Below are 23,139 nucleotides of genomic sequence, written 5' to 3'. Positions count from 1 at the left end.
TATTCAAAAATTTAATATTTTTGAGTTTGTTTAAATATAACAAATATAACAATTTATTATTAAATATATTTAATATAAATTATATTTTATTTAAAATTAAAAATTTATAAAAAATAAAATAAAAATTTTAATATACAAAATATATAATAATAAAATAATGTAGTAAATAATATAAATAATATAATTTAAAATAAATTATATATAATTTTTTAACTTAACATATATTTCTTTTTTATTGGTCTAATTTTTTTTAATACGAAACTCATAAAAAAGTTTTAGAATACTGTAGTTCACTTTTTATTTTTTTCCCCCTCCTGTAAGTCACAACCGTATCTTTGAAGATCGTAAAGTAGTATCATGCTGGGTAAAGCAGAGCAGAGCATTCTATAGCCTAGAATAAAGTAAGTTTTATTTATTGGTTGGATCTTGGATGACTAATAAATTTCTTAATTTTTTTTACCTTTTATGTTTATAAATTTTCTTAACTAATGAACAAATATTTAAAAAAATTATAAGTATTCTTCACATCCATAATTTTTATACTTTCATTTTTTAATATCTCTCTCTTTCCTCAAAATAAATATATATCTCTTGAAAAATGTACCATATGGAACCCAAGAGGCGTACCGGCAGATAACGCATTATGCTCATTTGTCCATTGTCCATAGACTTCAACTTGCTATGTTTAATACGGTGTCGTTCCCTCTTCTTCAGATTTTGGGTGCCATACTCAGCTTCAGAACCACCTTTCTTTTCTTCCTCATACACACATTGCCATCAATCAAAAGCTCCTAACTTTGACGAAACCCATTTCTCCTTCGCCCCTTTTCCCTAAATTTTTCATCTTTCTGGGTTTCTCATGGCATTTCAACACAAAATTGAACCTGTATCCCCACCAGGATTCACCCATAGAAGAAACTACAAAGAGATGAGCATTTCCGAGCTCGTTTCAGTTTTGCGCATTTCGTATCACGTGGATGATTTTGATCGAGTTGAAGACGAATTGGTGACAAGGGACGCCAAACTTAAAGCTGAGATTGTGCCACTTCAAGAGAAGATTGAGGGGGAGAAGCGAATGAGGGTTGAAGCTGAAGAAGAACTGAAAAAGAGAGAGGAACAGTGTGAGAGAGGGAAGAGAGCACAAGAGAGTTACGAGAAGTTGTTGAAGGATGTTAAGAGAAATGGCTTAGTTGATAAAGACATTATTGAGGAGCTGAAGAATAAGAACTTTGCATTAGAACGTGAGAATTTTGAGCTGAAGGAGTTGAACAAGAAATGGTTAGATGATAGCAATGCTTTGGTTGAGCTTAGGAGTAGAATTAGTCTGTTTGAGGATGAGAAGGTTGATGACAAGAATGCTTTGGATGCGCTTAGGATGAAGAACAAAGAATTGGAGGAAGCAGTGAAGAAGAATTTGGCAACCATAGAGGAGTTAAGAGCTGAAAATCGCAAACTGGTGGATGAGAAGGGCAGGCATGTAGCATTGGTTGAGTCTTTGGAGAGGAAATTTGGGGAATTGAATGTGCGTGTTGTGAAGTTGGAGGATGATACAAAGCTTTTGACGAGTGTCGATGACTATGCCTCTGGTGGTGGAAACACTGAAGTGAAGGCTCCAGCTGATACTTTTGTTGTCCAAGATGAAGTGGATGTTGGAAATCACTCTGGGGAACCTGTTACTTTGCAAGGAAATAAAGATATTCAACACCCTCGGTCTCCTATCAAAGGGAACAAGGATGATCAAGCTCTAGGTGCATCAGGTATGGAAATGGAAATTCTGTGTGCATCTCTAATAGCTATACAAATATGCATTTTTTTAAATGTTACCACAACAATATTGAATTGGATAGAAGTAATAGGAAGAGTGTGTTTTGATCAATTGCTTGGTATTTGATCCTGGAACCATGATTTTCTGATTTATTAAGGCATGGTGTAGGCAATGACTATGGTTGAGAGCTATGTTTTAGTAACTTCATTGAACTGTTGAGGTTAATAGTTATTAGTCCAACTGCCTTTAATTTATGATTTGACTTGATTATATTAAAATACAATAAACTCATCACTAGTTGCCACTGTAATTGGACACAATTTAGAAACTAAACTCATCACATCCTCCAATCTTGTTTTAAAGTGAAAATGTCTTAATTAGTTAACCACAAGTTTGATCGACCAAGTTTACGCAACAATTTTAGAAATTTGGGGAATAGCCTAAGGTGTCTTATATCTATGTGCAAATGCAAGGTATGACTGCCTACAGTCGATCCATGCAGTAGGTTAGACTTAGACCCTTCTTTGGACCCCTCACATAGGGGGAGCTTCATAGCACTAAGTTACCTGCCTAATACTTATGCAAAGAGCCCAATGTTGATTTTCTTAGTTACCTTAAGTCAAAATACAACATTGTTTCTATTGTCTCCATTTGATGCTCAACTCATGGTTTGATTTGGAGGGTCCTGATCATTTGTGCTCTATGAGATTTGAGGTCCCTAATTTTAACCTGTACCTTTTGAGGTTTTCTTCTGATTTATGTAAATTATGTTATATTGTATTCTTGTTCCCTAACAAAACTGCATATCGTCTCTTTTGCAATTTCTTCTTTTTCCCTTGATAAAATTTTCTTTCCATAAAAAACAGAAGAACTAACGATCAAAAGCAGACAAGATAACTCGTTTTATTTTTCCCGTACAAACTAGATTACATGATACCCTGCTGTATATATTATCCAATTTTGATAAAAGAATATATTGTCAATTACTTGAAGAGAATGAGACTGGATTTTCCATTATATGCTGGGGGAAACTACCAAATTTTTATTTGATTACAGAATCTATTATTTTTTATAAGCTTTTGCTTGAAGTGTTGTATTCTGTTGGCAAAAGTGTAAAGTAAGCTTTAACACGTCTCTTTTATGCCAGCTGGGGGAAGATTGGAAAATGCTATTGAGATCATCGACTTAGATGACGATGACAACGACAACAGATGTACATCACAAGGATTGCATGGAAAGGAAGCTATTTCTGAAATTACTGCAAAAAATGAACATCAAAGTTCGTCAGATGCACTCCAGCACAAAAGCATTTTTACACAAGCAGAAAGGATTGAATATTTCAAAAGAAAATATTATTTTTCTGATATTGAGACATCTACTTCCAATTCTAGTTCCTCTACTGACTCATTAAATATAGATAATATTCTGTTAAGTTCCATTGCTGTTAAATGTAAAAAGAGAAGTAAAACTTTGGGAGACGATTCTGGATTAAACACTTTGCCAAGGTGAATAAGGCAATGAGCTATATTAAATACCCCTATTAGCCATGCCCTTTTGTTAGGTTGTATTGAAAACAATTAACTTGGCCTTTTGTGTAAATTCTCGTTAACTATCAAAATCAAGAGCAGGTGATTCTCTAGCCAATCTTGTGTGGAAGTTTGGGTTAGTTCTTGGTTTTAAATATATGCGCATGTTGGAATTGTATACTGTAGATATGGTAGTCACAGTACAATTATGTTTGTTCAATTATGCATGCAAGATCATGGATGCATAAACTATAGTGAAACTTATATTCTTTCATAATTATAATAAAATCCTGCTGAGTTTCAGCTTTCAATAAACTTGTATATTTTGAATGGTTAAGATTAATTAGAGAAAGTGGAATGCTATTAAATGTATAATGGATGAATTATTCATGGCTGGACCATTCAGCAGAATTGGCTTTGATGAAATATTATATTTATAACGATTGTGTTAGTGATGGAAAGTTTTGAAGGTGTAAGAAATTATATTTTTGAGAAATGTTAGATACTTCTTTGAAGACGTTTTTCTGTATTTAGTTTTTTCAAAGTTAAATTATTTATTTTATAAATTTATTACTTTTTAAAGATTATTTTAACTTTTTACAAAATTTGAGTAATATGTGGAAGTGAGTTGAAAATTTTCTCTAAAAAAATGTTACAAATAATATTATATTTTGTTTATTTTTTAACTTCTGAAGTGTTCTATATCAATATACAAGATTAATATTATAGTTTCAAATTATCTGCAATATAGAATGGGCTGGTCCCAACTTTAAATGATGGTAGCCCAGTCATTACTCAAGAACAGTAACAGCAATGGCAAGTTTAGTCCATATTGTTCCGTCAGCGCATTTTAAGTAAAAAATTTTGACTTAAGCAAAAGTGTAAAATTTTATTTGACTAAACCGTTCAATTCATGCTAAAAGGGGAAAAAATTCCGATCCGCTGAAGAAAGCGCCATCATTGAGGAGGAAAGCAGTGAAGTGTTCAGCAGGAAACTATTTTCAATTTTCTGTGTGATCCCGTAACCTAGACACGTTGCATTTTTTGTTTAATTTTTTTTTACATTTTCTATGCAAAACATATATAATAGTTTTTTTTATATTCTAAAAACATATATTATTTATAATAAAAAATTATTGAATAATATTATCAAATATTAGACGATTTTAAAATATATAGAGCCAGAAATGCAACAATTAATTTTTTTTTTCCTTATAATCAGCCTTAATTTCACTAACTTGAAATTCATCTCAACGAGGGTCTAGCTTGTCTAGAAGAACACATCTTTAAAATATTTACTTTGGAATCGATTATTTGAGTAACCTTTAGCAGAAACAGGTAATTTAAACAGTACTTCAATACTAATAGGAAAGGAGGTTTACTTAATTTGCAAATTTTATACTAACATTAAAGTTGGCAGGACTAAACGGAGAATTGTATTAGTTGAATTTGAATAGAGAAGATACAGACAAAAAAAATGTAAAAAAATGTGCATTTAATTAAGTTTTTAATTCCTTAAGAATTCACAACTCTTTTATTTGATTTATAATTTTTTTTAAATAAGTCCTTTGTAAAACATTTTTTTTACAAAATCATATTTTTCATTTATTCTTACATTAAGTTTCTTAAAATATCACAATTTTTTTATTTTAAAGGATATAAATAAAAAATTGATGACATTTATAAGGACTAAATGAAAAACTCATAAAATGTAAATGAATAAAATAAAAATTTATGATATTTAAAATATAAAAATATTTTTACAAGTCTCGTTAAAAGAAAATAAAAATGAGAGGCCAAGTAAACAAAACCTAAAAGTATTTAAAATAAAGAAAGGTGAACAAGGAAGATGCATGGGACCGAAAACCTCTCTCATGCATGCAACAAGCCTTACATGAGATGGGTATCGTACGTTTTGCAGAAATCGACTTCTCATTTTGATTTATATCATTCAGATGTATAATAATTTTACACAACAACATTAATTTTTTATTATATATTATCAACTACCTTAATTATTTATTTATTTATTTATTTTTTTTTTCTATCTCTCTTTATTATACACTTCATAAATACAACTTCTCTTCTAATTTTATTGACACCCTCACAAGATAGAACTAACATTTATATATGGTCTTATGAAACAGAATTAAAAGGGATTGTAAGAAATTGGAACTAAGATAAGATCTTTTTTCCTTCTTGAGGAAGAGCCCGAAGCTTCAGTCATTTCTAGGTTTTCCATGGTTCCATTTGGAAGTTCCCAGTTATAGTAATAAAGTAGCTGTGCAAGACAAAGTTCAATACTTGATATAGCAAACAAAATTCCTGGGCACATTCTCCTTCCACCACCAAAGGGTATGAATTCCATATTTAAACCCTTGTAATCTATAGCACAATCCATGAATCTCTCTGGATAAAACTTTTCTGCTTCATCCCAGTAATTAGGGTCTCTTCCAATTGCCCATGCATTGACTATCACCCTGGTTCCAGCAGGAATTGTGTACCCTTCAACCTCACAAGTTTCTAAACATTCTCTAGGGAGAAGAAGAGGAAAAGGAGGGTGTAATCTAAGTGTTTCTTTGATCACTGCTCTCAGAAATTTTAGTTCTTGAAGAGTTGTTTCATTAGTGTATCCTTTGCTACCAAAAGCTTCTCTAACTTCTTCTTGAGCTTTGATCATTACTCTTGGGTTTTTCACCATTTCTGAAATGGCCCATTCTATGACTGCAGATGTTGTATCACCTCCAGCAGCAAATAAATCCTACACTAGGAAAATTAGTTCAAATTAATTAGCTATCTTTTCAATTTTAATGAAAATTGTACCTGCATGTGTCATGTATACAAAACCTTTCAGATAATAAGCAAAACAATTAAATCAAAGTGTATTTTTTTTATGTATATTAGAATATGCTGCATTTTTCTAAACATATCCAGAATTGTATGGAGGGCAAATGGATCAAAAGAAATATCGTTGTAAGCAAAAGTCAAGAAAAACTAGAAGCCTCTAAGATATGGAAAGCAACAACCATATATTAAACGAAGAAATTCCTATAGATAAAATATGCAGATAAATGAGAAGATTCCATAAATGTTCTTCTCAAGGGTTATCTACACATGATCGGTCGCTTAATAACTGAGACTCCACATATTGTAGTGATTGCAAAGTGTGCGGCAAACAAGTAATTCTAGCATCACCTTGTCAAGAATTTGTTTAAATAAATAATTTAATTAAAAATAAAAATTTATATACCATCAGTGTTTTTTAAAATATTGATTATAAAGTTTATTTTTAAAAAAATAATAAAAATTTATTTTAATAAGCTTTTCTAAGAAAATCATGAAATTAAAAACCTCAAAATGGTCATAAATTACAAATTCTTCTGTATACTCTAAATTAAAGTTTTCACTTAAAAGCAACGAGAAAAATGTTAACAGGTATAAAATAGTTTTTGTTAAAATCTAATGAAAGCATTTTTTTTTCAAAGTTAAAACTATTTTGTGTATTTAAAAAGTAATCAAAATTAGCTTAAATCATGTTTTAGGGGTGAAAATTTTAATAGCACTGAATTTAAATTTGAATGAATTTGATGTTAATTAAAATACACATATTCTCTTTCTACTTGAACTATAGCAACTTTCTCCTTAATTAAAAATTATTAGGTTGATTAAGAAACCGCATATAGAAATTTTTTTTTTCAAATAAAAATGTTTAACTACGTTAAAAATTATAAGAGAGACTTATTAATTATATTTTCTAAAAAATATTTTATCTTTTTTTATTTATTAAATAATATCCTTAGAACACTCATTAGCATTTGCCCAAATTATTTTATAATACTTTTGTTTTGTACAATTTGTTCTACGGCTAAAATAAAAGTATAAAAAAACAGAGAAAGAAAGAGTATTTCGGTCAATAATGATATTATTTTATTAGATTACCCTCATATTTTTTAATATATAAATCATAATATTGCTTGGTTTCTGAAAACACTTATTATTTTTAGTTACAAAATTTCCAAATTATTTTTTATTTTATTTTCTAAGATTTATATATAAAAAAAATATAATAAAAATAAGAAACATTTTTTGAAACCGAACAGTCCCTAAAATTCTTCTCGGGGGTAAAGACCAAAACGAAGCATAAACTTTTTTATATACGTTTAATATACGTTTCAAATTTAATATCATTATAACTTTAGAAAATAGAAAAAAATGAATGATTTGTAAACGTTTTTCTAATATAGAAATTAAAATATAAATTTTTTATATGAAAACAAAAATAAAAATAATAATATAAAAGGAAGGGAATAAAATTTATTTTAAACTCAATAAAAGCGACAAACAATTAGAAAATAATACACACATACTGACCAAGATTACAGCTTTGATGTTGTTGATTGTCAAGGGACATTCAAGGGCTTCATGATCTTTAATATTAAGAAGAACATTGAGAAGAGCCTCTACTTCTACTTCACCAGGCTTTTGTACTGCCTCCCGGATAATGTTTTCAAAAATTATATCAAATTTTCTATGCAACTTCTCCAATCTAGGTTTCACTCCACTGATCAGATGAAGCCACTTTTGGGAAGGGAAAAAATCAAGAACAATTAAACCTTTAGACAATTTCACAAGTTTCTTGACCAGGGAAATGAACTCTTCTTGGTCCTTGCATTTTTTACCAAAAGCTGCCCTTGCAGTGATGGCACTTGTCATGCAAGCCACTTTATCACTAAGGTTGACACAAGATCCATTCTTAGTAGCAATATATCTCATTAAATTGGACACTTTTTCTTCCCTTATAGATTGAAATGAGTGCACACGTTTTGGGCTAAGAAGCTCTTGTGAGCATATTTTTTTTAGTTGCTTCCAATAGCCTCCATATGGAGCAGTGGATATATCAGTGGAACCATAACACATGATATCTGCACCAATTAGATGGGGTCTTTGAGCAAAGATGGCATCATGGGTTTTCAACACTTCTTTGGCAACTTCTGGAGAAGAAACCACAATGGTTGATACTTCACCAAGTTTTAGGTGCATGAGAGGGCCATATTTTTGGGCTAGTTCTCTCAAGCGATGATGGGGTAGAGACCCAATTAGGTGATGTATGCTTCCAATGAGAGGAAGCTCCCATGGCCCTAAGGGAAGGTTCAATGGTTTTATCAATGTGACTTCGGATCTTGTTCCCAGTTTCAAAATCCACGAGAGGAGAAGGATGAAGCTCAGTGAAACTGCAAGAAAGGTTAAGAATGAGAAGCTATGCTCCATTAGGAAATGTATAGCTGATGAACACAAGTGATATGTGATTCAAGACTCTGTATATATATATATATATATATATATAGAATTTGTATTAATGTCATAGTATCATCAGTACTCGTTGGATTAAAAGTTGTTGTATGTACTATCATGCTCATTAATTGTTTAATAAATAAAAATAAGGTACCCTATCTATTTTTAAAATGGGCTTTATTCATGAATACACAATATTTCAAAAATCTAATTAATAGCTGCAAAAAATACATTACTTTTAATGAATTATATACGTCAAGTAGTTGTTAATTATGAAACTCATAAATCAGGTTTTGACTTGTGTGAAACAATTCGATTCCGTGACGACATCAAATGAAACTTTAACAAATTAATGCTACATTATCGATCAACGCCACTTTTCTCGAGCAAGACTTCTGCATCCTGTTGAAAACATTTGGATAGTCCAGTCGAAGAAGACCAATTTGAAGTTCTGGTCAATGAAAAAATTGAGTTCATTTCATTGATGTAAGCTTGAGTTAAATGAACTAACACCAAACTTGTATATCAATTATTTTCAACTATGTTCAGGATCCCCCTCTTGCCTTGTTGGATGGTATACCTAGAACTTTGTTGGATATTATTAGACTCAAATTGATTTTCACTAATTTTTATCCATTTTAATTTAAAATTATTTAATTACATATATCTCTTTTTTATTGGTCTAAATTTTTTAAATACGACATCTATAAAAAAAAAAATTTAAAGTAACACATCACACACCAAAATTATATATAATTATCATATCAGCCAGTAAAATTATCACAAGTCCAACATTTTAATGACATCACACACATCGATTAAGAATCCATCATAAATACGGTTTCCCTGGGTACCAAACAATTACTAAGAAGGAGATGAAAAAATATATTTTTCAAAATTTGTTAAAAGGATCACTCACTTCTATCTCTTCTCCTGTTGCATATTTTGTGCACAAAATAATTTTTGACACTTATTTATGGAAGTTTGGATAATGGGTGTTATGAGTGAAAGTTAAGAGATGAAAAAATAAAATAAAAATAGATGTACCAGAAAAAAAATAATAAAAAATATCGAAGTCCTCAGTTCACTGTAGCCACAAATTGTAGTGGGTAAATCATGTGTCACGTATATCCAAATTTGTGCTTTTAAATTGTAACAATAATAGAGCAAGCAATATGTCACCATCGTCCACTCACAGTGAAAGCCGAACACCACATATTTCAATGACTTGTATCCTTTCATACACGTCAAGTCCTTTGTATGGATACATGTCATGTCTTCAACTATATATAGATATATATTGCATTTCTCTTTGAATCCATCGACCCTCATCTCATCATGATTATGGAGCTTCACAACTACTACCTTTTCTCTATTTACCTTATCCCCTCCTTTCTCTTTCTCTTTGTGTTGTTCAAATTACTTCAAAGGTCCAGTTCCAGCAACGACACCACTAATTTACCCCCAGGACCAAGAACACTACCTCTAATAGGGAACCTACACCTGCTTGTTGGGTCACTACCTCATCATTGCTTGAAAAATTTGGCAGACAAGTATGGTCCATTAATGCACCTAAAACTAGGAGAGATATCCAACATCATTGTCACTTCACCAGAAATCGTCAAAGAGATTGTAAGAACACACGATATCAACTTTTCTGATAGGCCAAACCTCTTATCAACAAGAATAGCTACCTACAATGGTGATAGCATTGCCTTCTGTCAACATGGAGATTACTGGAGGCAAGTGCGAAAAATATGCACAATAGAACTATTAACTCCAAAGCGTGTCCAATCTTTTAGGTCCATAAGAGAAGAGGAAGTGTCAGAACTTGTTAGAAAAATATTAGCAAGTGAAGGGTCCATTTTTAATCTCTCTCAGCACATTTACCGGATGACATATGGGATAGCAGCAAGAACAGCTTTTGGTAAGAAAAGCAGATACCAGCAAGAGTTCATATCAAAACTTGATGAGCAATTGAACTTGGTTGCAGGATTTTCTGTGGCTGATCTTTATCCTTCGAGTAGAGTGCTTGAAATGATTGCTAAGCCAAAAATTGAGAAAGTGCATAGAGAGATAGATAGGATACTGCAAGACATCATTGAAGATCACAGAAACAGAGAAAGTGATCGCTGTGAAGGTGGGGAGGATCTAGTTGATGTGCTTCTCAAGTTTCAGCCAGAAAAAGAATCAGAATGTCCCCTAACTGATGACAAGATTAAAGCTATCATCCAGGTTAGTGTTTATTTGCATTTTATATATGTTAGAGAAATTAAAGAGAGACAGCAGTTACAAATAAAGCAAAGATTCTTACGAGTATAGTTTTAATATAATCTTTAAAATTTAAATTATACTTAAAAAAACATAAAAAAAATTAAAATTAATCTAAAACATGAATTTATTAAAATATTTTTTCTTAATTTTTATATTTTAATAAATTAAAATAAAATTAATACATAAAAAAAGTCCAAGCCCCTCTCCCTTCTCTCTCTGTTTCTCACTTTTCCTTTTAGGAGATTTTTTTTTTCAACCCCACCTTCAAAAACTTTCATCCTGCTCTTCTATTTTCTTCTTTCTCTCAGTTTTTTTAACCTCAAACCAAACACTCTCTAAGGGTAAAATTTTGTGTATTAAGCAAGAATAAAATTATCACTTTATAAATGAATATACTCTGTGTTCACTCTGATAATAATATGAACTTTTTCATCTTATTTCTATTAGCAAATCCTTGATACTATTTTCTCATGTTTTGGTTATATATATTCACCGAGTTTCGTGTTTTTAAAAAGCGGTCCGATCGATATTTTTTGTTATTGGTTGATTTTGAATAAAAAAATTTAAAATAAATTTAAAAAAGAGCATTTACAAAATATAGAATAATTATAAAAATATATATTAAAAAAGCACATTCAAAAGAGTGCAATACTAGCATTTATCTAGCAGAGAAAGTAAAATAATTGATGACTTGGTTGCATGGAAGAATATTCATTGCACTTATAACCATTAATCCATTTTCAGGACATAATCACTGGTGGTGGTGAAACATCATCCAGTGTTGTTGAATGGGGGATGTCAGAAATGATAAAGAATCCAAAGGTGATGGAAGCAGCACAAGCTGAAGTAAGAAGGGTGTTTGATTGGAAAGGACATGTGGATGAGACACAGTTGCATGAGTTAATATACTTAAAGTCCATCATCAAAGAAACCTTAAGGTTACACCCATCTGTGCCATTGTTAGTTCCTAGAGTAAATAGAGAGAGGTGTCAAATCAATGGATATGAGATACCAGCAAAGACCAGGATCCTTATCAATGCTTGGGCAATTGGAAGAGATCCCAAGTATTGGGATGAACCTGAGAGTTTCAAACCTGAAAGGTTTCTTAATAGTTCCATCGATTTTAAGGGCACAAACTTTGAATTAATTCCATTTGGTGTTGGAAGAAGGATGTGCCCAGGTATTGCTTTTGCCACGCCCAACATTGAGCTTCCACTTGCTCAGTTCCTTTACCATTTTGATTGGAAGCTTCCCAATGAAATGAAGACTGAAGAACTTGACATGGCTGAGTCCAATAAGATTACTGCAGGAAGAAAAAATGACCTCTTCTTGATTCCCATTACTCGCAGGCCTTTAAATGTATTGCCTAAGTGACTACTGTCATAAACTATTTAAGTTACCTTTACTACTTTCAGCATTATATTTTGTAATTGCTTCCAACTATGTTCCATTGCTATACCAGGTGGAATAAATTGAATTTGAATAATTAATAATAAAAATTATTAAAAAAATATCACTTCCTACAACATCGAAGTCATTGATGAAATTTTGTAAAGAAAATTCATGGTGTTCATATATGAACTAACACATTGATTTCATAACATCATTGTAAATTAGATTATTTTCTTTCAAACAGAATATCTCTAAACACTTACTGAATAAAAATCATAAACAATTCGAATCAATGTTATAAAACTTAACTCAGATGTCGACTTAATTAGGATAGTGAGCTAACATATCACTAGTGGAACGAGTGAGGTGCTACAGTACATGAAAACCTGAAAACTTTGAAGTTAGAATTTAAAAAAAAAAATCATAGATAAAAATAATCACTTATTTTAATTATTATATGTTTTATGCTTGCAAAAAATAGAGGCAAAATTAGCAAAACCAAAAATCACAACTAGTCTTGTTTACAATAAAAAATAATATATAGAAACAAAAGCAAACTCTACTCTGCATTGCTGCTTCTAGATGTCATCTTTCACAGTTTTTAATTGGAACAGTATAAATTCAAAGATTGAATGCATTCTTATAATATAACACAAAACGATAGTGATCTTGGAAGCTTCTTACCTTTATGTTTTTATTTTATGCCTTTGATTTGGTCTCAATAACCGCATAGCAACCCACAAGTCCAAAACACAAAACTGGCAACGAGAACACAACACAGATACAAGAACAAGGATCAGCCACTAGACATAAGAATATTATGATTGACGACCAAAGAGAACAAAAGATGACGATGACGATGTTCTTTTGTTACTTTAAGATTTTATTTTATTTTTAAATATAACCTTCAAGTCACCCCAATTCAAACCTGTTGTTCCACATTTTCAATGTGCTATGTGCATCAAACCTGTCCAGAGATCCATTTCCTGTTAAATGGTTTCACTGCCCAGTTGGATTACGTGCAAGAATTTATATATAATAAATTTTTACTAAAAATCATAAAAATTTTCAATTTTCATACTATTAAATATCATACTTTTTAATAAAAATTACTATTTTTATTATTAATTTTTATTGAAAGACTCAAACTTTTCACTCTTTCCTCATTTTTCTCTCTACTTAAAAACAGAAAACATAAGAATTTTCTCAAATCTCAAATACTGTATTCCATTTTCATTTTATCCATACGTTGAGGCAATAACATCCCCAACAATTGATTAGATAATATTTGTGTGACAATAGTTCAGTTCAATTTAATGTGGTAATCATAAATTGAGGATATTCTATACTCTCTGTAGCTTTATTATTTCAAAGATAAGAGAGTATTAATATTTTTTAATTAGACTACCAACTTTATTATTTATTAATATAAAATTAATGACAAATTATTTCATATACAAGAGAAAGTATCACAGCACCTCAACAGAAGGTTGCGTAGATTTTATCAAAATTAAAATGGGTAGAAGAAATGGATTTGAGTGGACAGATGTTTAAAAACTTACACCAAATACATAAATTATAGCTAAGATTAGGGTGGAGACGTAAAAACAGGCGTGATCAAGTTTTCTTGGTTAACGTCAAATCTATAAAATATTCCAAAATTGACAGATTTGTTGTTTTGATTGTGGACACCTTCTTCCACGCACACTTTAGACTAATTCACAGTTAATCAGCAAATAATACATAAAACAAAGACAGAGACCCAAACACAGACAAAACCAAACCCATCTTAGGCCCCACAATCACTAAACTTCATCCCCAAAGAGGGACACAAATGGTTTTATCAGTCCCCTCTAAGCTTCAAAGGTTCAATTCTTAAGAGATTTTTTTGTCCATTTTTTTAGCATTTTTTTATACATAAATTTTGAATTTTAAATATTATTCTAAAGTCATTTTGTCCTATTTTAACCAACTTCTGTTTGTAACTAAGCCTTATTTTCCTCTCCAAAAAACAAATTGAGTAAAATTAAAAATTCTTCTTCCTTGCATCTCTTTCATTTTTCTCATCATTTAACTGATCTTTTATTTTATATTAATTCTCAAAATTATTAAATTAAAATATCAATTTATGAAAGCATAGCTTCATTTTCTATTGGGACTATTTCATTAGTGATGAATATTTTAGAGCTGAACCAATTCAACAAAAATTGAAAAAAAAAAGAATAAAAAATAAACTACTTCTTAGATTGATTATATGCATCGGTTTTAAAAACAGATTTCGAAACCAATTAATCTAAAGTGAAATGAACCAAACTAAAATCACACACACAAATAATTTGATGAAATTATATTTTAAATTTAACTACAATTTTAGTTCCTATAAACGAGTTTACAAAAAGAGAAATAGTGGAAACATATCTTCTATCACCCTCTAACTTATTAAAAGTGAAACATTGTTTTTATGAATTTCAATAAATTTTGATTATTAATAATAATTTATTTAATCTGTGTGGTCAAATTTATATACTTTTAGCACCTTTTATAAAAAGAAATTGTTATAACGTTTAATATTTTTTTTAAATCACTTTCACTGATTAATTAAAATTGTAAAAATATAAATAAGAATTATTAAATGTGTAATCAATGAAATACAAGTATGTCGTAGCCATAAGGTCGTGTGTGACTGTGGGTAGGTAAGATAATCTCCATTATCCTGTGAATATTTATGAGAACATGCAAAGAGAAGCAAAGTCACTATTTCATTTTCATGCAATTTCATGCTACGTATTATGCGTAATGGAAGAATGTTCTTAATTCAAGTAAAAATTTTAAATAATTAAATATATAAAATATGAGTGATTAATTTAAATATTTATGTAAAAATATAAATAAGTGATATAAATGTAAGAAAAAAAACTTAATCAATAGGAAACGTTATATTGAGAATATATATGGAAAAAAACTGAAAAACGATTTTTAATATTGAATAAAAAATAAAAAAATTAATTAAATATTTGAAAGCAAAAGAAAAAGTATTGATCTAGAAGAGAATTTTAAAAAACAATTAATAATTTAAAAAATATAAAAGTCTGTTAAAAACTGCGAAATTTTGTGCTACAATCTCACATGCATATACTACAATTAATTTTGATTGAATTAGCTTTTCTTGGTAAATTTTTGTCTAATAGATATTAAAGTATAAATTTTGCATGATATTAGGAGAATGAGTTTATTGTTACTCCAAAATATTTATTTAAACTAATTTTATATAAAATACTATTTCTATTAGTTAATTAAAATAATAATAATAATAATAATATTTAAGTAGAAAAATATTAAACGAGAAATGACAATCGATACTACAATATATATATATATATATATATATATATCATATTAAAAAATTATTTTATTAATATAAAAAGTGATATATGTTATTAATACATTAAATATTAATATAATCTATCATATTATTTATATAAATTAGATTCATAATATTTATACTAATATATAAATTTTTTATTAGATAAGGATGATAATAAAGGTGTATCGTACAGAGTTTTTCCTTGTGAATCCTTAAATAAATATAAAAAATATTGTTTATGTTAACAAATAATAATTTTGTAGTAAGAGAAGGAAACATAATAAAAAAATAAAATGTAAAAACTAAACGTATTTAAATTTATTATATTTTAAAATATAAATAAATGATGAGACACTTTATAAAGTCATTCAACTGTTGAGATTTATAGTGCAGTGTAAATTATGTTGTGATGATAAATAGATACATTTGTGAGATGCGGAGCAAACACTGCAATCCAGAATCCCAATTGGATTGAGCTCATATGGCAGATTTTAAACCAGTTTTCAGCCACCAAGTATCCAAATTCAAAGTTCACTCTCTTTCTTCACCGTTCACAGAGTGAGTGAGTGAATGAGTTTCTGTGTCTCTTTCTGTGCTAAAACTTAACATATTTTTCCAACTTCACTTCTCTTTCCTGGAAGAAGAGCCACCAACAATAACCCTTTTGTCTCATTTCCGATTTTGTCCCTGCCCTTCGCTATCTCCGTCAACTAAACTCAAGTCTTGGCCACCACGTTACCCTATTCCCAAGGAACCACATTTTCCCTTTGACTCTCTCTCCCCTCTCCTCCTTTTTGACTTCACTGCGCACAACTTTCCACTCTTTATAACCTCAAAATTTTCGTCTTTAGTGTCATTCCAGCGCACCCTTTTAAGGGTTCAATTCAAGTCCCGCAAATAAACCTTTTTTCCCTTCTTTTCTGATTCATACTTCATTTTAACTGCACTACTATGTTGTCTGTTTTTTCTAACCTTTCCCTCATGCACTTTGCAACTGGTTTTCTCTTCAAACCCAATTTTCTTCATGGCTTATCTGGCTTTCTCCACCTACTGTTGTTGGTGGCGGTTTTGGTTTCATGGGTTTGGAAGAAAATCACTGTAGGTGCTAGGGATGAGTCTAAGGAGAAATCCAATAGCACTCTCTTTAAAACGACTGTGTTTTGTGCTCTTGGTGTTTCTGCTTTCAGTGTTGTGCTCTTCTTGTTCAATTACTTCTATTGGTATAGAAGTGGTTGGACAGAAGAAAAGCTCGTGACCCTTTTAGATTTGGCGTTCAAAACAGTTGCTTGGGGTGTTGTTTGTGTTTGCTTACACAACGGGTTCTTCAGTTCGGGTGAAAGGAGGTTCTCATTCTTCTTCAGAGCTTGGTGTGTCTTCTACCTCCTTATTTCTTGTTATTCCTTCGTAGTGGACATTGTTGTTCTCTATGAAAAAAATGTTGTTTTACCAGTTCAGTACTTGGTTTGTGATTTAGTGTCTACTTGTGCGGGCTTGTTTTTCTGTTACGTGGGGTATTTTTTGAAAAACGAAGGCCAAGATAACATTCTTCAAGAGCCTCTTTTGAATGGTGATACAAATGTTGGTAATGCCTTGGAGTCAAAAGAGACCAAGGGGGGTGACACTGTTACTCCTTATTCAAATGCTGGACTTCTCAGCAGTCTTACGTTCTCTTGGGTGGGTCCTCTTGTAGCTGTTGGCAAAAAGAAGACATTGGACCTTGAGGATGTTCCTCAACTAGATAGTGGAGATAGTGTAGTTGGTGCATTTCCAAGTTTCAGAGACAAACTTGAAGCTGATTGTGGTGCAATTAATAGTGTGACCATACTTAAGCTGGTGAAGTCAATAATTGTGTCATCGTGGAAGGAGATTCTTTTCACAGCTATTCTTGCATTGTTGAACACATTGGCTTCTTATGTTGGTCCTTATCTTATTGATGCTTTTGTCCAGTACCTTGATGGACAACGGCAATATGAAAACCAGGGCTATGCTTTGGTTTCTGCGTTTTTCTTTGCAAAGATTGTAGAGTGTCTCACTCAAAGGCATTGGTTCTTTAGGTTGCAGCAAGTTGGAATTCGAATTCGATCACTGCTTGTCACAATGATCTATAATAAGACTTTGACTCTTTCTTGTCAATCAAGGCAGGGCCACACTTCTGGGGAAATAATCAATTTCATGACTGTTGATGCTGAAAGAGTTGGTGTCTTCAGTTGGTACATGCATGATTTGTGGATGGTGGCTCTGCAAGTTACATTGGCCTTGCTGATTTTGTATAAGAACCTTGGCCTTGCTTCGATTGCTGCTTTCATTGCAACTATCGTTGTTATGTTGGCAAATGTTCCATTGGGATCATTGCTAGAGAAGTTTCAAGATGAGTTGATGAAGTCAAAAGATACAAGAATGAAGACCACATCTGAGATTTTAAGGAACATGAGGATCCTGAAACTACAAGGCTGGGAAATGAAGTTTCTATCTAAAATAACTGAACTCAGGAAAACTGAGCAAGGCTGGTTAAAAAAATATGTTTATAGTGCAGCCATAACAACGTTTGTGTTTTGGGGTGCCCCTACATTTGTATCTGTGGTTACTTTTGGTACTTGTATGCTAATGGGGATCCCACTTGAATCAGGGAAGATCTTGTCTGCACTTGCAACTTTCCGGATTCTTCAAGAGCCCATTTATAATCTTCCAGATACAATTTCAATGATAGCACAAACTAAAGTTTCTCTTGATAGGATTGCATCATTCCTTCGTCTTGATGACTTAAGGTCTGATATTGTAGAGAAACTTCCTTGGGGTGGTTCTGATATGGCAATTGAAGTAATTGATGGGAACTTTTCTTGGGATTTATCTGCCTCTGATCCAACGTTACAAAACATAAATCTCAGAGTTTTTCATGGGATGAGGGTTGCTGTCTGCGGTACTGTTGGATCGGGCAAGTCTACTTTGCTTTCTTGTGTATTGGGAGAAGTACCAAAAATATCAGGCATTCTTAAGGTTTGTGGAACAAAGGCCTATGTTGCTCAATCACCATGGATACAAAGTGGCAAGATAGAGGATAATATATTGTTCGGCAAACACATGGATAGGGAAAGGTACGAGAAGGTACTTGAAGCCTGTTCTCTGAAGAAGGATCTGGAGATTTTGTCATTTGGTGATCAGACCATTATAGGAGAGCGTGGAATAAATTTAAGTGGTGGACAGAAACAAAGAATACAAATTGCACGTGCTCTTTACCAAGATGCTGATATGTATCTATTTGATGATCCTTTTAGTGCTGTGGATGCTCATACAGGTTCTCACCTCTTTAAGGTAACTCAATCTTGTTATTTTGTTTGTTATGTTCGATATAAAACTGATCTCTTGTTTTCTGTGTGCACACAACCAAATACATATAATTCTTAATTTAATTATTTTGAAATGTAGTTCTTCCAGCACATTGGTGCTTTTATAATTATTTTAGTAAGTGAACTTTTCTGCTTTATTTGTGTGGCAGGAATGCTTGCTGGGCTTTTTAAGTTCAAAGACAGTGGTTTATGTCACTCATCAAGTGGAGTTCTTACCTGCTGCTGACCTTATATTGGTGAGTATTTTCTCATAATCTTATTGTCATTAATGTATGATATTTTTTATTTGTTAATTTCCTTATATTATGCCTTGTTGTTAGGTAATGAAAGATGGGAGAATTACTCAATGTGGAAAGTATGATGATCTTCTTAGCAATGGTACCGATTTTTTGGAACTTGTTGGTGCGCACAAAAAAGCACTCTCCACACTAAATTCATTGGATGGAGAGACAGTATCTAATGAAATAAGTGCTTCGGAACAAGATGTTAACGTCTCTGCCACTCATGATGTTCAAGAAAAAGAAGCAAACAAAGATGAGCCAAATGGCAAAACAGATGACACGAGTGAACCAAAAGGTCAGCTTGTTCAAGAAGAAGAAAGAGAAAAAGGTAAAGTTGGGTTTTCTGTCTACTGGAAATATATCACAACGGCATATGGAGGGGCTCTAGTACCATTCATTTTGTTAGCTCAGATTCTTTTTCAAGCTCTTCAAATTGGAAGCAACTATTGGATGGCTTGGGCGACTCCCATTTCATCAGATGTGGAGCCACCTGTTGGAGGAACGACTCTTATAGCAGTCTATGTTGGTTTGGCCATTGGAAGTTCTTTATGCATCCTTGTCAGAGCACTGCTTCTTGCCACAGCTGGTTATAAGACAGCTACTATTCTCTTTAATAAAATGCACTTCTGCATTTTCCGTGCTCCAATGTCCTTTTTCGATTCCACTCCAAGTGGGCGAATCCTCAACAGAGTACGCTCCATTCTTTCCATTTTTGTCCTTCTGATTTTTAGAGATGTGATTTTTGTATCTTTAATGGCTTTGTACTTTAGATTAATAGTCCCCCTCCTCCCCGCCCCCTCATTTTGTTAGTTGTTTTCAATAATTTAGATTATAGAATAATTTGTCACTTGTTTTCTTCCTGTCTGTTCTCTTGCAGGCCTCAACTGACCAAAGTGCAGTGGATACAGACATTCCTTATCAAATTGGATCATTTGCCTTCTCTCTGATCCAGCTTCTGGGAATTATTGTAGTGATGTCTCAGGTTGCATGGCAGGTTTTCTTTGTCTTTATACCTGTGATAGCAGTCAGCATCTGGTATCAGGTATTAACTGGACCATGTAAGGTGGCACATGTTTCTTGCATTGCCCCTATCCTTTCTGAATGTGGATTTACCTGAACAGATTACATACCAAATTTATTTTGCCAATTTGACTCCATTATACAATATTATGTGGTGATAGCTAACATCTTACAAACTTGTAATTCTGCAGCAATATTATCTACCATCGGCCCGGGAACTATCGCGTTTAGTTGGAGTGTGCAAGGCCCCAATCATTCAACACTTTGCTGAAACAATTTCTGGCACTTCAACCATTAGAAGCTTTGATCAGCAGTCAAGATTTCAGGAAACAAATATGAAACTGACTGATGGGTATTCTCGGCCGAAGTTCAACATTGCTGGTGCCATGGAATGGTTGTGCTTCCGCTTAGATATGTTGTCGTCTATCACATTTGCCTTTTCCTTAATATTCTTAATATCTATTCCACAAGGAGTCATAGATCCAGGTATGCAATTCCAATCTGGTATCTGTTACCAATCAAGGTTTAATCTACTTATGTAATATGGAATTGAACATGATTGTTTCCATTTGTATGTAATTTTCTAATTTTGAAGGCATTGCCGGTTTAGCCGTTACCTATGGACTTAATTTGAACATGATACAAGCTTGGGTGATATGGAATCTTTGCAACTTGGAGAACAAAATTATATCAGTAGAAAGAATACTTCAGTATACTTGTATTCCCAGCGAGCCTTCCCTTGTTGTAGAAGAAAATCGGCCTGATCCTTCTTGGCCCCCATATGGCAAGGTTGATATACAAGATTTGCAGGTAGTTGGAATTATTGTATGTTTATGGTTTTGTACTTTTGTTTTCTTTCAATTTGTAAAATGATTTATAAATTCATGCTAAAGTTTTCTTTTTTGAAATGCTTGCGCACATTTGCAACAATGTGTTACCCATGATGAAGGTTCGCTATGCTCCACATCTTCCACTTGTATTGCGGGGCCTTACATGCACGTTTTTGGGGGGACTGAAAACCGGCATAGTTGGGAGAACAGGAAGTGGTAAATCGACTCTTATACAAACACTTTTCCGAATTGTCGAGCCTACTTCTGGGCAAGTTATGATTGACGACATCAACATCTCTTCAATCGGACTTCATGATCTGAGGTCTAGACTAAGCATTATTCCCCAGGATCCAACAATGTTTGAAGGGACAGTGAGAAATAATCTGGACCCCCTGGAAGAGTACACTGATGAACAAATTTGGGAGGTGGGTTGATCTTGTTAGTTGAACAGATACAAGGTTCTGTTTAAAAGACTAGACTAGTAATTGTTCTTCTAATTTGGATTGCCTTCACCCACTTACATTTTTTTGAAATAGGCCCTGGATAAGTGTCAACTTGGAGATGAAGTTAGAAAGAAAGAAGGAAAGCTTGACTCTGCAGGTTTGTCTTCGAACTTTATTGAATAACAAATATGCAGTGAATCTAATCTTGAACTCATTGCTAACCTGGAAGTTGATGCTGCAGTTAGCGAAAATGGTGAGAATTGGAGTATGGGTCAGAGGCAGTTGGTCTGCCTTGGTAGGGTGTTGCTTAAGAAAAGCAAGGTTTTGGTGCTTGATGAAGCGACTGCATCTGTTGACACCGCCACGGATAATTTGATTCAGCAAACTCTCAGGCAACATTTCTCTGACTCCACAGTCATTACCATTGCACATCGAATAACATCTGTTCTTGATAGTGATATGGTTCTCCTTCTTAGTCAAGGTTAGGAAAAGCTACCATTCTTCATATCACTTAGAGTATTCTACCTTGATGTTTCATTTTCTGATTTGGTTGGACACTGGTGCAGGACTTATTGAGGAGTATAACTCCCCAACAACATTGCTAGAGAATAAGTCATCATCTTTTGCTCAACTTGTTGCAGAGTATACCATGAGATCCAACTCCAGTTTTGGAAAATCTGCTGATCGCTGATCGCAACATACAGAAATAAATAGTTTCTTGACAATGACGAAGAGCTGGTGGGGGAGGGGTTACACTCTTATCAATGGATTTTGTAATTCTTTTGTCATTAAGTATGTTTGTTAGAAAAATGTATTTTATATAACGAGGCTTTTGACATGCTATGAAACGCTGTCATGTCTACCCCCACTTTTTTACAAGGATGAAGGAAGAAATTATTAAGAGGGAAGATTTATATAAAGCGAAACAGAAAGTCCAATTGATTTTGATGCATTGCTGGTATGTGTCGACCATAGACGACGTTGTCTATTGGAGATGAGATAATACATTTGCTGGCTGGGAAAGATATTAACCTTAATTTCACACTAATACATTTTCTCATTGAAAGCTGAGGAGGATTTCGAATGGAATTTGGTTGTTTGGTAAATCATATGAAGGTTAAAATACACATTTAGTCCCTAAGTTTTGGTAAGATATTAACCTTAATTTCACTAATACCAGAATGGAATTTTATTGCTTGGTAAATCATGATTCCTGAAGTAACAAAATGGACAAAAATTTGGCTGGTGTACTTTTTTTTTCATACCAAAAAGAATAACCTCTTGACTCAAAGAATTAAAATCTAGCATATCAGTGATAAGCATGACATGACAACTTTAGAAGGATTATGACCCCTACCTACGGCCTACCAAAACTAGTCTTGGTATGTCTGTTTTCTGTGATTGCAGTGTACCTCGTATTAAATTAAAAGAAAAAATTATTAAATTAAGAGTATGTCTCACATAATATTATAATTTTTTAAATAAATTTTAACCAATAATTAAGTTTGTGTTGAAAAAATGTATTGCTAATATTTTTCTTATAATACTTTAAAATTTTAAATCATCTAAAAGACGTAAGATTGTTTATGAAATACACCCTGCATTCTA

The 23,139-nt window shown here is 32.2% G+C and overlaps 4 protein-coding genes across 6 annotated transcripts; 3 read left to right on the top strand and 1 right to left on the bottom strand.

Annotated features, from left to right (window-relative positions):
• Positions 1–801: 801 nt before the first annotated feature.
• On the top strand, positions 802–3,346 carry LOC113847572. Its single transcript, XM_027476760.1, has 2 exons — positions 802–1,757; positions 2,913–3,346. The coding sequence occupies exons 1-2, from the start codon at positions 860–862 to the stop codon at positions 3,272–3,274; spliced, it is 1,260 nt and encodes a 419-aa protein (XP_027332561.1). The 5' UTR covers positions 802–859; the 3' UTR covers positions 3,275–3,346.
• Positions 3,347–5,440: 2,094 nt separating this feature from the next.
• LOC113874589 (premnaspirodiene oxygenase-like) lies at positions 5,441–8,559 on the bottom strand. The gene is made up of 2 exons (XM_027512809.1): positions 7,663–8,559; positions 5,441–6,052 (listed from the first exon to the last, which is right to left on the bottom strand). The coding sequence occupies exons 1-2, from the start codon at positions 8,557–8,559 to the stop codon at positions 5,441–5,443; spliced, it is 1,509 nt and encodes a 502-aa protein (XP_027368610.1).
• A 1,244-nt stretch (positions 8,560–9,803) lies between these two features.
• LOC113846012 (cytochrome P450 71D10-like) lies at positions 9,804–12,765 on the top strand. Of its 2 annotated transcripts, XM_027473804.1 has the most exons (3): positions 9,804–10,510; positions 10,577–10,818; positions 11,602–12,765. In XM_027473804.1, exons 1-3 carry the CDS (start codon positions 9,922–9,924, stop codon positions 12,229–12,231), a joined length of 1,461 nt encoding a protein of 486 aa, XP_027329605.1. In that variant the 5' UTR covers positions 9,804–9,921; the 3' UTR covers positions 12,232–12,765. The 2 variants fall into 2 exon arrangements, with proteins under 2 accessions (XP_027329605.1, XP_027329604.1); XM_027473803.1 differs by having other exon boundaries at positions 9,804–10,818.
• Positions 12,766–16,465: 3,700 nt separating this feature from the next.
• LOC113874996 (ABC transporter C family member 3-like) lies at positions 16,466–22,617 on the top strand. 2 transcript variants are annotated; one of them, XM_027513375.1, is made up of 11 exons: positions 16,466–18,922; positions 19,107–19,193; positions 19,278–19,928; positions 20,116–20,280; positions 20,450–20,744; positions 20,854–21,068; positions 21,208–21,421; positions 21,497–21,513; positions 21,625–21,688; positions 21,773–22,012; positions 22,098–22,454. In XM_027513375.1, the coding sequence occupies exons 1-11, from the start codon at positions 16,565–16,567 to the stop codon at positions 22,220–22,222; spliced, it is 4,431 nt and encodes a 1,476-aa protein (XP_027369176.1). In that variant the 5' UTR covers positions 16,466–16,564; the 3' UTR covers positions 22,223–22,454. The 2 variants fall into 2 exon arrangements, with proteins under 2 accessions (XP_027369176.1, XP_027369175.1); XM_027513374.1 differs by having other exon boundaries at positions 21,208–21,513; positions 22,098–22,617.
• Positions 22,618–23,139: the final 522 nt, after the last annotated feature.

Source organism: Abrus precatorius, unplaced genomic scaffold (assembly GCF_003935025.1).
Source record: "Abrus precatorius isolate BTA unplaced genomic scaffold, Abrus_2018 Scaffold8, whole genome shotgun sequence".
Taxonomy (NCBI): Eukaryota; Viridiplantae; Streptophyta; class Magnoliopsida; order Fabales; family Fabaceae; genus Abrus; species Abrus precatorius.
The sequence above is the reverse complement of the archived record's forward strand: the minus strand, read 5'-3'. Positions and strand labels throughout refer to the sequence as shown.